This window comes from Astyanax mexicanus, chromosome 13 (assembly GCF_023375975.1).
Source record: "Astyanax mexicanus isolate ESR-SI-001 chromosome 13, AstMex3_surface, whole genome shotgun sequence".
NCBI classification, from domain to species: domain Eukaryota; kingdom Metazoa; phylum Chordata; class Actinopteri; order Characiformes; family Acestrorhamphidae; genus Astyanax; species Astyanax mexicanus.
The window spans coordinates 47,409,099-47,425,183 of NC_064420.1; the positions used below are offsets into that span (position 1 = coordinate 47,409,099).

The 16,085-nt window shown below is 40.0% G+C and overlaps 1 protein-coding gene across 1 annotated transcript in view; it reads right to left on the bottom strand.

The window, feature by feature from the left end:
• Positions 1 to 16,085, bottom strand: part of LOC103026609 (nuclear receptor coactivator 3) — a 134,088-nt gene that overhangs the window by 25,184 nt on the left and 92,819 nt on the right. Inside the window, exons 4-6 of the mRNA XM_022676777.2 lie at positions 8,426 to 8,530; positions 6,060 to 6,220; positions 1,122 to 1,222 (exon numbers count right to left, since the gene is read on the bottom strand). Of these exons, the coding sequence (XP_022532498.2) occupies positions 1,122 to 1,222; positions 6,060 to 6,220; positions 8,426 to 8,511 (348 nt within the window). The 5' untranslated portion in view covers positions 8,512 to 8,530. The remainder of the gene's footprint in view (positions 1 to 1,121; positions 1,223 to 6,059; positions 6,221 to 8,425; positions 8,531 to 16,085) is intronic.

Below are 16,085 nucleotides of genomic sequence, written 5' to 3' on the forward strand. Positions count from 1 at the left end.
TTTTATTGCAGTCTGGATAAGAGTTTTATCAATGAGTAGAAGTTTAAAATATCTTTCACAGAAGTCCAGACAGGGCTTAAGACCATTTTTCTTTGTCGGGAATATATATAATGTGTTGCTTTTTGAGATCTTTTATCTGCTTCATGTTGTCAGACAGGTTCTATATATATATTTAATTGATTTCTTGATTCTACAGGTCTGGCAGTAATCAGGCCTGGTTGTGGTTAGTAGTGAAATTGAACTCAGCTTTACAAAAAGTGTAATTAATCACAATTAATTTAACACTGGGTTGATTTAAGATAATTTTGTTTGCTAGTTTGACCCTGACCATATTCTTCCTTTCTTTACTTTATTTTTATTTTATTTTTTACCTTTACTGCCGCGCACTGTAATTACACTGGGCGAGCGTTTCCACCGAGATCCACGTAAACACAACAGCGAGTGGAATTGGAGGAGCTACTGAACGTGATGTCATGTGACCGAGAAATCCACCTACCCATCCATCCATCCATTCATCCATCCATTCATCCATCCATCCATCCATTGATACATCCCTGCTCATGGCTGAATAAATGCCTCCAACAGTTCTTTATCCTACAGCCAGAATCCACATGCCTATGACTTGCAGACTTGTTGCATATCATTTTACTTGCAAGTCCTTTGCGGCAAACTACCAATCCTGACTGTTTAATGTAGCAATTATTGGCACTTCCCAAACATTAAGGGCCCCCTTTTAGCTTCATTTAGTTAAGCTTGATTTAGGGCGTGTCAGAGTGTCTTTGCTATCGTAACGGCGGGAAAAGTACACCTTGAGCGCTTGGAAACGCGCTATGGCACGCTCTATGGATTTGTGCACTGCTAAGTGTCCCTGTGTGTGTAACAAACAGGTATGTATGTGCGTTAGGGATGCTCCTGTTTTACAATTCACTACCAAGTGCACCTGTGTTTTCTGCTGCCAAGATAGCAATACACCAGAAATTTACCTGAAGACACCTCATTTCCAGATCACCACACCCATCAGCATAGATATATTTAAAAGCACCGTTGCTATTTAAACGATGCAGGTGGAAGGCATTTAAATAGACTGTTGGATGAGTGTAAGATAGCAATGAGCGTCTCACCTGTAGTAGAAGTGGCCCCAGATGATCCTTATCGATGACCCCCTGACCAGTGGAGGACACGTCAGCTTTTTGGACATCGTCATCAATGGACGAGGCTTTACCTGTTGATATGAAGAGATAAGATTAGATAAGATAAACCTTTATTAGTCCCTTAAAGCAGACTTTAGAGTCTTGGGGAGTTTAAAGAGAATACGTTTCAATACAAATATAAAGATATTTGACATTATGTATTGATGCGACATGATCGAAACTATACAACATATCACAATATACTCCGAAATCACTAGTGTGAAAGTGTATGTATGTGTGTGTTCAATGAATGCCTAAAATGGATAAAAATTAGATTAATTTGCGTTGTATTACAGTGTGATGGTGATAATGTGTTCAAATCTAATTTCTAAGAGAGCACTTACAAATGATGAGTTTCTTTAAATTTTAACAAATTGAAAACCTCTGGAATATAATCAAGAGGAAGATGGATGATCACAAGCCATCAAACCAAGCTGAACCAACTGATTGGATTTTTGCACCAGGAGTAAAGCAGCATAAAGTTATCCAAAAGCAGTGTGTAAGACTGGTGGAGGAGAACATGATGGCAAGATGCATGAAAACTGTGATTAAAAATCACCAGCGTTATTCCACCAAATATTGATTTCTGCAAATAAATGCTCTAAATGAGAATATTTTTATTTGGAATTTGGTATAAATGTCTGTAGTTTATAGAATAAAACAACAATGTTCATTTTACTCAAACATAAACCTATAAATAGCAAAATCAGAGAAACTGATTCAGAAATTGAAGTGTTTTTTTCCAAAGCTGAATGTTGTACTATATCAGCACAGAAGTGTATTTATTGGTAAAGGTCTCAGACAGCAGGGGGCGCTGTGGTCCAGCCTCACTCACTGAGCTCTGTGTTTTACTCTGCTCCCCATGAGGGGGGAGTGGAGGAGGTGGGCTGGAGGCGCAGACAGGTAAACGCCCGCCCCGAGCTCTGTATTCCAGCGGAGAGAGAGAGAGAGACAGAAAGAAAGAGAGAGAGAGAGAGAGAGAGAGAGAGAGAGAGAGAGAGGAGGCATTAAAGCAGAACCGAGCCAATCAGAACCAGAGTGACGGGAATCATTCCATCTGATGAGTTCCCTGGAGGAAGATCTACAACAATACTACTACTGAGAGAGAGAGAGAGAGAGAGAGAGAGAGAGAGAGAGAGAGAGAGAGAGAGAGAGAGAGAAGAGTAAAAAAAGAGATATTAAGACAAAGGAAGAGGAAAGACAGTGAAAGAATGGTGAAAGAGAGAGACAGAGAAACAGAGGCACAGAGAATAAAAAGGGACAGAGAAGGAGAGAGATGGAGGAAGAGATGGAGGGAGAAAAGGAGAAGGAGAGGCAGAGAGAGAGAGAGGGGGAAGAGGTAACAACATAAGATGAGAGCAAGAGAGAGAGAGAGAGAGAGTTAGAGCGAAAGAGAGAGAGAGAGGAGAAGAAACAATAGAAAAGGAATGATGAAGAAAAAGAGAGAGTAGGTCAAAGGAAGGGGAGAGAGGGAGATGGAGAAATAAGGAGAAGCAGAGAGAGAAAGATGAAATAAGGAGAGAAAAAGAGGAGAAAGACAGAGAGAGAGAGAGAGAGAGAGAGGAAAGGTGAAGACAGTGGAGGGAGCAAAAAATGAAAGATAGTAGAAAGGAGAGAGAGAGAGGAAAAGTGTAGAAAAAGAAACATTAAGACAACAGAAAGGGAAGAGAGGAAGATGAAGCGAGTGACAGAGAGAGAACGGTGAAAGAGAGAGAGAGACAGAGAAACAGAATAAAGATGCAGAGCTTTTAGACCTCAAATAATGCAAAGAAAACAAGTTCATATTCATAAAGTTTTAAGAGTTCAGAAATCAATATTTGGTGGAATAACCTGGTTTTTAATCACAGTTTTTAAATGCATCTTGGCATCATGTTCTCCTCCACCAGTCTTACACACTGCTTTTGGATAACCTTATGCCTTTACTCCTGGTGCAAAAATTCAAGCAGTTCAGTTTGGTTTGATGGCTTGTGATCATCCATCTTCCTCTTGATTATATTCCAGAGGTTTTCAATTTGGTAAAATCAAAGAAACTCATCATTTTTAAGTTTTTTTGTTTCAGAGTTGTTGATCGAGAAACACATAAAGAGGCAAAAAAAAGGAGAGAGGTGAAGGTAGGGGGGAAGAGAGATGGATGGAGAAAAAGAGAAATAAGGAGATTAAGAAAGAGAAGAAATAAGAAGAGAGAAAAAGAAGGAAAAGAGAAAGGTACAAATGAAAAATCCAAAGTAAGTGTTGAACAAAAGAGTAAGACAAAAGGGAGATGGAGAAAAAGGAAGATAGAGGAAAGGAAATGATGGAGAACAATGACAAAGAGAGAGTTTGAGACAAAGTGGAGACAAAATGAGACAGAAGAGAAAAATGAATGGAGATAGAGAAAGAAAAGGACATATAGAGGGAGGGGATGGAGGTAAAAACCAGAAAAGAAAGAAAGACTGAGAGAAATATAAAGAGAGTGAGAGAGAAAGAGAAGAGAGAGAGAGATAGACAGAGACTTCCCGTATCTATGGCAACCCATCTACACCATTGAGCCCCAGCTGGACCCTCTGGCTGCCTCTGCTGCAGGGTTAGTGGTGAGCTCGGCTGATCAGGGAATTGAACCCTAGTTTTCTACAGGAAAAGGTGGAGTTGATTCTGATTCTTCTATAGCTGCTTAAAATCAGCATCAGTTATACTGTCTACACAGTTAAAGGCTTATGATTCTGCATCGTTTCAACGCATTGTCAACAACAGGTGTCAGATGAGGCCTGAAACATGAAACATCTGGCCTATGAGGTTTTTTGAAGTATAATAAATTCTAAAAAAAAAAAAAATAAAATAAATAAATAATATAATTCCCTGGTGAGCTTTTGTTTATATTCCTCCCCTGTCTCTCTCTCTCTGTCGTGCTCGTTGTGACTTTAATTTCTGCCCGTTCTCGTTTTTCTGCTCGTTCTTGGGCTCCCTACTTCCTTATAAGGGCGTTTTGTCCCAGCTGTGTCCCAATTCACTAGTACTGTATTGGACCCCGACCATGACGACACGGGTTCGATACCGCGTTTATTCCTTTCTTCTTGGGTTTACCTGCTTCGAAATCAACTGTTCTGCAATTGGGTTCAACAACCCTCTGGGCTGGAGAGCTACTAGTCTGTAGAGCTCCATCCCATTACACTTCATTTTCCAAAACAGATTATTTTATAAATATCTGGCCCACGGCCAAACTTAATTGCTGACCCCTGATCTACGGTGTAGCCTGTGCAAGCGCCCTACGCTGCTGCCTACGTTTTTTCTTATAAATGCATCCTGGGTGATCTAATCATGAATGATTGGCAGAAGGCATGTCTGCTCACACCTGGCATTTTAAATGCATCTCCTGCATCTCCAGTCTTCAGGTTGTCTTTGGACGACTCTTTGAAGTCCTCTGAGTCCTTTGTAGTCAAATCCATATGAGGCAGCTGGTTTGTCTTAGTATCAGCTTAGTATCAGCTTAATGCATTAGCTTCTTATTGTATGTAGCGAGATTAGCTAACCCCTCTGGATAGTGGATGATGCGGTTTCAGAGTTATTACGTATATTACAACAAGGGGTGGACAAGATGCTTTGCTGTGGGCACCGAGTGGTCAAGTGGTCTAAAGTGCTGCCACTATGATCAGGAGATCGCTGGTTCAAATCCCGGTCATGCAGCTTGCCATCAGCTGCCAGAGCCCCGAGAGAGCACAATCAGCCTTGCTCTCTCTGGGTGGGTACAGTAGATGGCGCTTCCCCCCCCTAATCACTCCTAGGGTGATGTGGATCAGCACAAGGCTGCGTTGCATCTGTGAGCTGATGTATCAGAACCGAGTCGATGCGCTTTTCTCTAAGCGTACATTGATGCTACTTGGCAATTTTTCGAAAAGAGGCGGAGTCTAACTATATAACTATATAATACTAGTGATGCAGGATATATAGCTGCAAAAGCCCTAGCTAAATTGGGAGAAATGTGATGGGATTATGATTATGTTCCTCAAGATGCATCATCCTGTTCACACTAGGGCTGCGACTAATGATTATTTTGGTAGCCGACTAATCTGATGATTCGTTTTTTTTCGATTAGTCGATTAGTCAACGATTATTTCTGACATGTCCTTCATCTCTAAAAATGATAGAAACACCTGAACATGAGATTTAAAAGGCGTTTAAATTAACGTTTAGTCGATAATTATATTTGCAGTCAACAAATTTTAATAATCTGCATTGTCGATTATATCGACTAATCGTTGCAGCCCTAATTCACACCTGTTCACACTTAGTGCTGGATGCATGATAATACCAAGTGTGAACAGGGCCACCCTGTACTCCCAGAACACCAAAAATGATCCATCAGGATCGTAAACCTGATTCCCATTCAAATGCCGCCAGACTTCACATTCAAATGCTGTCAAATTCATGTTAAATTGCGTGTGATGGAACTGGCATCATCTCGCCAAACCAGTTTGAGTGGCAGCGCTGGTCCATGCAAACGCCGGGCGATTTGCATCTTCAAACACGGGAGATGAGGAGCCACTCCAGAGCGGCGTCTCAATCACTTTAAGTGTCTTTAAAAACAGATCTGTTCACTATAAAACATCCTCCTTACTCTCTTTGTAGCTTCGTTTGATGGAAACGAGCCAATTGGCAGCTGGACTGCTCTTAAAATAACGGTGCTGATTAGTTTATGTGGGCACTGTTAAATAAATAAACTAGATTTATATACAAGAAATCCACTGATAAGATAGAAAATAGAAGGTCTAAATGATTGTGGAGACTGCTCTAATTAAAGAATATACTACTATAAGTTGCACCCGTTGCTTGTTTAGTCCAGTAGAGAAGATCTCTTAAGATCAGATACTAAAGGATAGCAGAGCACTATCTCACCTTGCTCTTTAATCTGGCGAATCTGCCGCACCGTCTCCTTCAGGATGGCGCACTTGTCGGGTTTGACGTTGAAGCTGTCGATGTCGCTGAGGTTAGCGGAGATGAGCTCGGCTAGCTCTTCGATATACTTGCTCTCCTGCTCTCGTCGCCGCTTGTCACACCTGCAGGGGGCGCAACAGCATGTTGTTAGACCCTGTATCACAGGGCTCAGCAATAGGTGGCCCGCTGGCAAAATGTGGCCCGTGAGATTGTTTGAACTAAAATGAACGATAAAAAAACAAAAAGTTTCTCTGGTGAGCTTCTGTTTACATTCCTCCCCAGTCTCTCTCTCTGTCGCACACGGCGTGACTTTAGTTTCTGCCAGTTCTCATTTTTCCGCCCGTTCTTGGGCTCGCTATCTCTTATATCCTATAAGAGCGTTTTTTTTCCTGGCCGTGTCCCAATTTACTAGCCGCGGCAGTGATAATGTATTGGAGCGCGACACTGACGACACGGGTTTGATCCCGCGTGAAGAGCGGTGTGTTTATTGATTAATTTATTTTGTCCTTTCTTCTTGTGTTTATCTGCTTTGAGATCAACTGTCCTGCAATTGGGTTTAACAACCCTCTGGGCTGGAGAGCTACTAGTCTGTAGCAGCACTCCATCCCATTACACTTCATTTTACAAAACAGATTTTTAAAATATTTTTCTGGCTGCCACGCTTAATTGCGACCCCTGATATATCAGGTAAACTCCTATAAATGACTCTTTAACTGTTAGAGGTTAGACCAGAACACGTCTAGAATGTGTTGTGGATTTGTCAGACACTTGAGGGCGCTCCAGAGTGAGTCCATAATGAATGGGATCATTTGGAGCATTTCTCAGTTTCATATTTTTTATACTGAATATTGTTCTTATTTCTCAAAAACAGAACAATAACAGTTCAGCACAGGTTTTTATTAATTTGGAATTAACACAATTAATGACGCCACCAAGTTTGATCCCGACTTCTGCCGATATCTGCCTTGCCCAATGCACAGATTAATTTTCTGGAGCAATTCACTTGTGGTGAGAACATGATCTAGTCTCGATCTAATCCAGCTGTCAAATATACTTCTTTTTAGTTGACTTAAACTGCTGATGAGGCTCAGTTTAATCTGATATATTAGCCAGATAATGTACTGCTATAAACAAACACTGCCTCTGCTGCTCCATGCTGTTTACACGCTGAGCGTGGTATGTGCAGCGTACACTGCTTGCATCTGCGCTGCATGTCCCTTTGAAAACACTGTGTTTAAAAGCCCCTTGGCACATTTTAAGCATTATTTAATCACTATATTTACTTTCTTGCTCCTGCACTTGGACCAATCAGAGGAGACGATGTGCTCGTGTGGTTTATTGGTGCACATTTTGGTGCGTTTAGGTTTATGCCTGTGTGAAACCAAACCAAACAGAGGGAGAAACTCTCCAAATAAACAAATTTATCAATTGATCCAGACCATAGAAACTAAAAATTGCAACTAAAAGTGTGAAAACTCTCTTTTTAATATTCAGCTTATTAATTTCTAATTCAGAAATCCTTACAACCAAGCTGAGATGTTTATAATAAAGTAAAATAAAGTTTTCTCGGTTCAATTTACCATGCATTCTTAATTCCAGCGCCCCACGTTACGGCTTTATCTCCCCTCATACATACAAGTATATACTAGTATTTTATTCATCACCACTAGTATAAATATAATTTTATACTTTTTACATTTTTACCTTTACCTTTATCTTTACCTTTCTTTTATTTGATTGTATTTGTTAATAACTTGTTAATATGCTCGACCATTAATGCCTTTAACTTTTATAATGATATTAAACTTTTAAGGACTACGCCTAGTCCAGCGGCTGTCTGGGTATATCTTGTGATTTTTTTTATATTGCAATAAAAAAATCTTGGTCTCACATTGTTACACAATTACAATCCATGTAATAACAGTGTAACTACTGGTGAATTACGCACTGTTACAGATTTATTACAGTTTTACAGGTTTTATCATTTTCCCATAGTAAAATCTGGAAAATGTATTTTTTAGCATTAAACACAATCATAGCCCTAATTACATACCAGACAAGAGACACTAGAGAAATATACATATATAAATATACACAACTTATTTCACAAACACAATGCCCAACTAAACACAAGTCAAAATTGATATTGATACACACGTGTAATTATATAATCTATACAACTGTAATCAATCTGTAACAAAATCCACTCCACCATTAGTTACACTGTTATTACATGATTGTTACTGTGTAATTACACAGTTATTACAGACACTTATTATAAAGTTAAGCTAAAATTGTAATAAAAAGGTGTTTTTTTTATATTTTACCCGAGCCCCGGCGTGTCGCAGGTGGACAGCTTGCGTTTTCGGTCGGAACACAGCGGCTCCATGGAGTTCTCCCCCACTCCACTCATCTTCTACACATATCAGCACCTGCAATCAAACACACACAGACAATATATATATACAGCATCTCCCAAAGCATTTACAAAAGATTTATCCTTAAAAACATCTCAAATTTATCATTTTTTACTTAGAACTCTGATTTACCCACAAATTCTTCCCTCAAATTAAAAATTCAACATGTGTCCAAAAGTTTATGAATAATCCCTTTTTTTACATTGTTCTTACGAATAGAATTTGCATGCTGTTAACAGAATAAGCTAATGCCTTTAGTTTGAAGTCTAAGTGCACCAAAATAAAATAAGGATAACAATAATAGATGGGTTAAACTGCGGAGATTGCCGGCTTATCTTCTACTGTAAGGATCTGGGAACCATCACATATCGCAGCTGTCCAATAAAATTTTTTTTTTCAACATTCAACATTTTTGTAGATTTTTAGTTTACTACATAATTTGAACAGACAAACTGTCTCTTACACTAAGCCAAAATTTCCTGATGAATGGACCAATAGAAACTCTTCAAAATAACCTGGAATAAACTCTTTTTACATTGACCTCCATTAAAAGTTTACAAGGTTTTTTCTCTCTCCTGTAAAGCTGCTGTTTTGGAGATAAGTGTTTTTCATTGGACAGCGACGAGACGATATGCAGTCTCTCATGGCAGGACTTTCAACTGGCATTTTCAGCAGGATAATGCTCACCCACACACAGCAAGGGTTTACCAGGAATGTCTTCACCAGATTTATCACCAATCCAGTATTTATGGGAGAAATTGAACACATTTTTTCACGAGAACATGCGAGAACTAAGCGTACACGAGATCGAGCAATGCTTTGCCATGGAATCTCTATAGAGGAGAATACCCACTTGAAGTGAGTCCAAAATGAATGAGATGGATGGATGGATGGATGGATGGATGGATGGATGGATGGATGGATGGATAGATAGATAGACAGATAGATACTTTATCCCTGAGGGGAAATTTTGCAGTGGGTATACACAGTACACAAAAGTAACTAGGAAGGATAAGATAAAACAAAACTTATAAAAAATACAAATACCAAAAAATGTGTATAACAATTTGGATTTGTAAAATAAAAAAAATACAAATACATTAAAATATATAAAGTATACAAGTACAAAAGTACAGTCAGTAGTGTGTAATAGAGGTAGTGCAGTTGAACACAGTAGACAATGAACACCAGTTGATATGCATATAATGAGGGTATATGATGCCAGCCATACAAAAAGTGCAAATACACAGTTATATAATAATTTAAATTTGCAGTGCAAAGTGGGTTCCTATAGAGCAATTAAGCAAAATCTAAGTTTATAAATGTCTGATAATTTTTACACTAAAATATATGCCTTTAACATCCTCAACACAGAGCAATATCAAACATCGTAACATACTTTTAAAGTTTCTAAACTCCAGTTATGAGCATTTTAAAGGAATACTCAGAAATATCAGTTAATTAAATTGCCAAATCCTGCTGGAAAATGAAATCCCCATCTCTACAAAAGTTGTCAGCAGATGTTGAGACATGTCTCTCCAAACCATCACTGATTGCTGGAAACTTCCCTCCAGACCTCGAGCAGCTTGGACTGTGTGTCTCTCCACTCTTCCTCCAGACTCTGCTCCCTTGATTTACAAATGAAATGTAAAATTTACTGATGATCAGTGATGGTTTGGAGAGACATGTCTGTCATCTGCTGGTGTTGATCCACTGTGTTTTATTATCAAGTCTAAAGTCAGTGCAGCACTTCATGCTTCTTCCCTCTGCTACTGACAACTTTTGTGGAGATGCAGATTTCATTTTCCAGCAGGACTTGGCACACTGCCCACACTGCCAAAAGTATCAATTGGTCTTAGTCATATAGTATTCTAATCGTCTGAAACACTGATTTTTGGTTGTTTTTTTTTTGATTGGCTGTAAGCCATAATCATCAACAATAAAATAATTATTAAACGCTTAAAATAGATCACTCTGTGTTTAATACATCTATATAACAATATATGAGTTTCACATTTTGAACTGAATTACTGAAATAAAGTTGATATTCTTAATTAATTGATATTCTAGTTTAATAATAATTTACACCAGTGCTTTTAGACAAACACACATTTCAGCTCACAGTAGCTGCTGTTCTTAATTCCTCACTGCTCTTTGTGTTCCCCACACACACACACACACACACACACACACACACACACACACATACTCACAGACACACACAGACACACACACACACACTCTCTCTCTCTCTCTCTTCACCCAGCATGCCGCTCAGCAGACGTTTTGATACCGAAGTCCATCATTCCACATTTTCCAGCTGATTAGTGAGCGCTGGGCGAGCGGGGAGGGGCGAGGCGTGTGATTGGTCGAGCAGCCGGACGGTGAGAGAGGCTGATGCAACAGAGAGGTAAACCCTGCCGCCAGAAACGGAGATACAGACCCACTGAAGATTCACACAATGATATCTATACACTCAATCTCTCTCTCGCTCACTGTCTCACCATCGCTCACTCTCTGCTCACCTTTCTTCCTTCCTTTCTTCCACAATCTGTCTCTCTCCACCAATTCTCCTTCTTCCGTCTCTCTCTCTCCATTTGCTTTCTTGCACTCGTTCACTCTCTCTCCACCTTATGTCTCCCCTTTCTTTACCTCAGTCTCTCTCTCTCTCTCTTTGCATTTTATTCTCTTGCTTTCTCCATTGTTGTCTCTCCCCCTCTACTATACTTCTTTCTACACCTCTCTCTCTCTATTCCATTCTCTTGATTTCTCGTCCTGTCTCGCTCTTTATTCCTTCCCATTCATTTTGTCTCTCTTTCTGTTAGTCTCTCTTTGCATTTTATTCACTTGCTTTCTCCATATTGTTGTTTCTCTTCTCTCTCTCTCTTATTTCCCACTTCAGTCTCACTCTATTTCTCCTCCTATTCATTCTCTCTCTCCCTCTCGCCTTTTGACTCTCTCTCTCCAACTATTCTCTTGATTTCTCATCCTGTCTCGCTCATTCTCCCTTCCCATTCATTCTGTCATTCTCCCGCTCCAAGTCTTTCTCGCTCTCTCTTCCTGTCTTTCTCTCACTTTCTCATATTTCCCAATTTTGTCTCATTCTATCTCACCTCCCCTTTATATTCTCTCTCTCCATTTCTAAACCTCTCTCTCGCCTTTTGATTCTCTCTCTCTACCTCTCTTTGCATTCTATTCTCTTGCTTTCTCCATATTGCCCTCTCTCTCTTACTTTCTATAATTTCCCACTTGTCTCACTCTATCTCTCCTCTCATTCATTCTGTCTCTCTCCCTCTCTAATCCCCACTCTCTTGACTTTTGACTCTCTTTCCATTCTCTTGATTTCTCATTCTGTCTCACTTTTTCTCCCTTCCCATTCATTCTGTCTCTCTAAGTCTCTCTCTCTCGCTCTCTTTTTACATTTTATTCTCTTGCTTTCTCCACATTGTTTTCTTTCTTCCTGTCTCTCCCTCACTTTCTCTTATTTCCCACTTTTGTCTCACTCTATCTTTCCTTCTATTCTCTTGATTTCTCGTCATGTCTCGCTCATTCTCCCTTCCCTTATTCTGTCTCTATCCCTCTCTTAGTCTCTCTTACTCTCTTTGCATTCTATTCTCTTGCTTTCTCCATATTGTTCTCTCTTGCACTTTCTTTTATTTCCCACTTGTCTCACTCTATTTCTCCTTCTTTCTCTCTAAACTCCCCTTTATCTCTCTCTTGCCTTTTGACACGCTATCTTTCCATACATTCTTTTGTTTTCTTGTCCTGTCTAGCTCATTCTTCATTCCTATTCATTCTGTCTCTCTCCCTCTCAAAGTCTCTCGCTTTCACTCTCTTTGCATTGTATCTTTCTCACTTTCTCTTATTTCACAAATTTTGTCTCACTTTATCTCTCCTCCCATTCTTTCTGTCTCCTTCCCTCTCTAAAACCATCTCTTGCTTGCCTTTTGACTCTCCTCCTATTCTCGTTTTCTCGTCCTGTCTCACTCATTCTCCCGTCGCATTTATTCTGTCTCTCTCCTTCTCTAAGTCTCTCTCTTTCTTTCTCTTTACATTATATTCTCTTGCTTTCTCCATATTGTTCTCTGTCTCACTTTCTCTTATTTCAAACTCTTTTGTTTCACTCTATTTCTCCTCCAGTTCATTCTGTCCCTCTCCCTCTCTAAACTTCTCGCTCTCTTGCCTTTTGACTCTCTCTCTTTCTTTCTATTCTTCTTAATTTCTCATTTTGTCTGTCTCCCTCTCTAAGTCTCTCTCTCTTTCTCTCTCTCTCTCACTCTCTTTTTACATTGTATTCTTTATTCCCTCTCTATATCTTGCTCACATCTCACATCTTTTTCTCCTCTTGCTCACTCTATGCTCACTTCTCTCTCTTCTATTCTCGCTCAATCTATCTCCCCCTCCATTTTATCCATTTCTGTCTCTCTCTCTTGCCCCCTGTATGACCAATGTATTTTTCTGCTGCTTCTGTATCTCTCAGCTTGTCCAGAAATGCATGTATTTTCTTTACGTGACTGGGTTACACTAAACCATACCCTACACTGTAATGAGTTGTGTTCAAATACACACACTTTCACACTTTTACACTAGTAATAAATAAACTTTTGTTGATGCCTTTATTTTGTGTTGTAGTTGGACGCTATTGCTCTACACAGATGGTGTTCTAACTCTACTTCTGTAGCTTAGCTTCACGCTGTGTATATATGAAGAGTTTGATTCCAAAACGCGATAAACACAGTTTTTTTTAAAAATTAGTTCGAGCCAGAATCAGAATGTTATGTGACCACTCTTGAAAAGCCAATATTCAATTTTCATCAAAACGCCACACCCGCCGTGTAATACTGCCCTGCTTTCTCTCTTTCTTTCCAAAATGCGACAAACGCCAGTGTTGATTTCCCGCAGAACGCCACATCTCCCCTCATCCAATCACAGTGCAGCATTCTGTGAGCTATAGAATGTAAACATCATAGCACGCGCCCTGTTGAGCCGGCCGGCATTTCGTGTAGCCTACTTTCACTTTCGTTTTTCACTCAAAGTCTGTGAAAATGAGCGGGTTTGATGGTATAGAGGAGCCTGTTCGTGAAGCAGTTATTGGAAAAAAGAGAAAGCTATCAAAAGAGTCTCATGTACGTGAAAAGGTAAAGAAAATGAGGCATTCAGGAGGGGGGAAATGCCGGCTGTCATCTGCAGTTCACACACACACACACACACACACACACACAATACACACTATACTACACCACACTACACTACATTACACTACAGCACATTAATGTAACGTGATTTTCTGGATTTTATTGTCTTAATGTCTTGTTCGTTAATGAAATTTTGCAGAAAAGTTTTGAAATTTGTGTTTTTAGGCCCAATGGTCAAACTATTATATTCAGATGTACAATTTACTGTTATTTATTATTGTATTTTGCACATTTTCAGTAAAAAAAAAAAGTTCTATTGGTGACAAAGGATATATAAGACATTTTGAAAAAAAACTTGGCATGGATTTATTGCGTTTTGCGAAAAAACGAATTATTTTTAAAAATAAATCTTTAAATATTAAAATCTTGATTTGATTTTTGTGTGTTATTTTAACCTTAGTATGGTATTTGATAGTTTGAAACAGAAAACGGTGGTTTTCAGCCTACCACTTTCTCGCTAAAGAAAACCCTTTTTTACTCAAATTGATAAAAATGGATTTAAAGCATTTTGGAACCAAACTCTTCATATATACATATATATTTTATATTTATATAGTGATGGTGGGTTTAGGCATGTCTTCCAGTCGCACTCCTTCATTGTTTTCACAGCGATGATGAGCTGCTCGTCTCTAATTGTCTTCTGAAGCGTGGCGTTAGCGTTCCCCGAAGCAGAGGAAGCAGTCGGGCACACCGCAGCCTTCAGCGAGCGCCGACACGCAGACGCGGCGACAGCCTGCGCACCGGTGCAGAGCGAGCGCCGAGACAATTTCTCTCAATTAGCCCAGCTTTTCATCAACACACCTCGCGCTCGTCCGCGTACCGGGTGACATCCTCTGTCACATGTCGGGGATGAATCACTCTGTGTTCCATTTGCCTTTCAGAAAGCCGCAGAGACGCGCCTCCACCCGTTTCTCCCAATTAAACCACGCGTGGTGCGCCGAGGCCCCCGGCCCAAACCCCTCGACGGCGGCGCGGCGGGCTCCAGACGGCGCGTCGGAAATGACACTGGCCCTAATTGAGGAGCACAGCTCTGCGGATGAATAAACACGCGGCAGCAAAACGCTGCGAGACGAAACACGCGGGAGGCGTCCTGCTACTTCTGAAGGAGACGTGTTTTACTCCTTTATTCTCATTTATTCTCTCGGTGTACTAAAACTCCCTCTGCTCTCTGATAGACAACTGTGACGAGTTTTAAACTAATAACACTGAAATTCTTTGTTCGGTGCAGATGTATGATGTGTTGTAGCTGCAGAGATCTGATTATCTGATTATCACAGGACTCCATTAAGAACCTCTACAACTCTCTACATGCTGGCATGCTGCAGCATTACACATACACTATACACTATTTCAGAATGTATAGCTCAATTAATATGACTTATGTGACAAAACTTAGAAAAGTAGATAATTCAGCCTGTAATTTTTGTCATTCTCGAAAATACAATAAGTACTGTGATATTATTTTAGGGAATGTATGTATTGAACATTAGCCTTGCATCTCCTTGCTTAAGGGCCCTGTTTTAGCGATATATAGGTAAGCCCTCAACCGTGCACCATGCAGCTTGATTTAGGGCGTGTCAGTGGGTCTTTGCTATCGTAACGACGGGAAAAGTACACCTTGTGTGTCTCGAAATGCACAAAACGGTTTATGTACTAATTCTCTTAATTAATAATGGGTGTGTTTTGGGCGTAACATGAAATCTTGCTTATCAACTTTCTCATCATTCCCTTTATGAGTCAGGTGAACTCTGACTTTGGCGGATTGCTATTTTAACGGCGCAGCTACCTGGGCGTATCCAACGCTTCTAAGCAGACGATACTGACCTGCTCGTTCACGCTCGTTCATTTGGTTTAGGAGTAGTGTTATCTCAAATGTACCATAAAATATTGTGATATTATTTTAGGGAATGTATGTATTGAACATTAGCCTTGCATCTCCTTGCTTAAGGGCCCTATTTTAGCGATCTATAGGTGAACCCTCAACAGTGCACCATGCAGCTTGATTTAGGGCGTGTCAGTGTCTCTTTGCTATCGTAACGACGGGAAAACTACACCTTGTGTGTCTCGAAATGCACAAAAAAGGTTTATGTATTCTTAATTAATAATCGGTGTGGTTTATTTTGGGTGTAACATGAAATCTTGCTCATCAACGTTCTCATCATTCCCTTTAAGAGCCAGATGTGCTTTGACTTTGGGGGATTGCTATTTTAATGGCGCAGTTACCTGGACGTATCCAACGCTTCTAAGCAGACGATACTGACCTGCTTGTGCAAACTCATACATTCTGCTTATTGTTGATATAAAAGTTGGGTTTGTGCACTGCTGTGTGTTCATGTGTGCATAACAACCGGGGGTGGTTGACCAAGATAGCAATG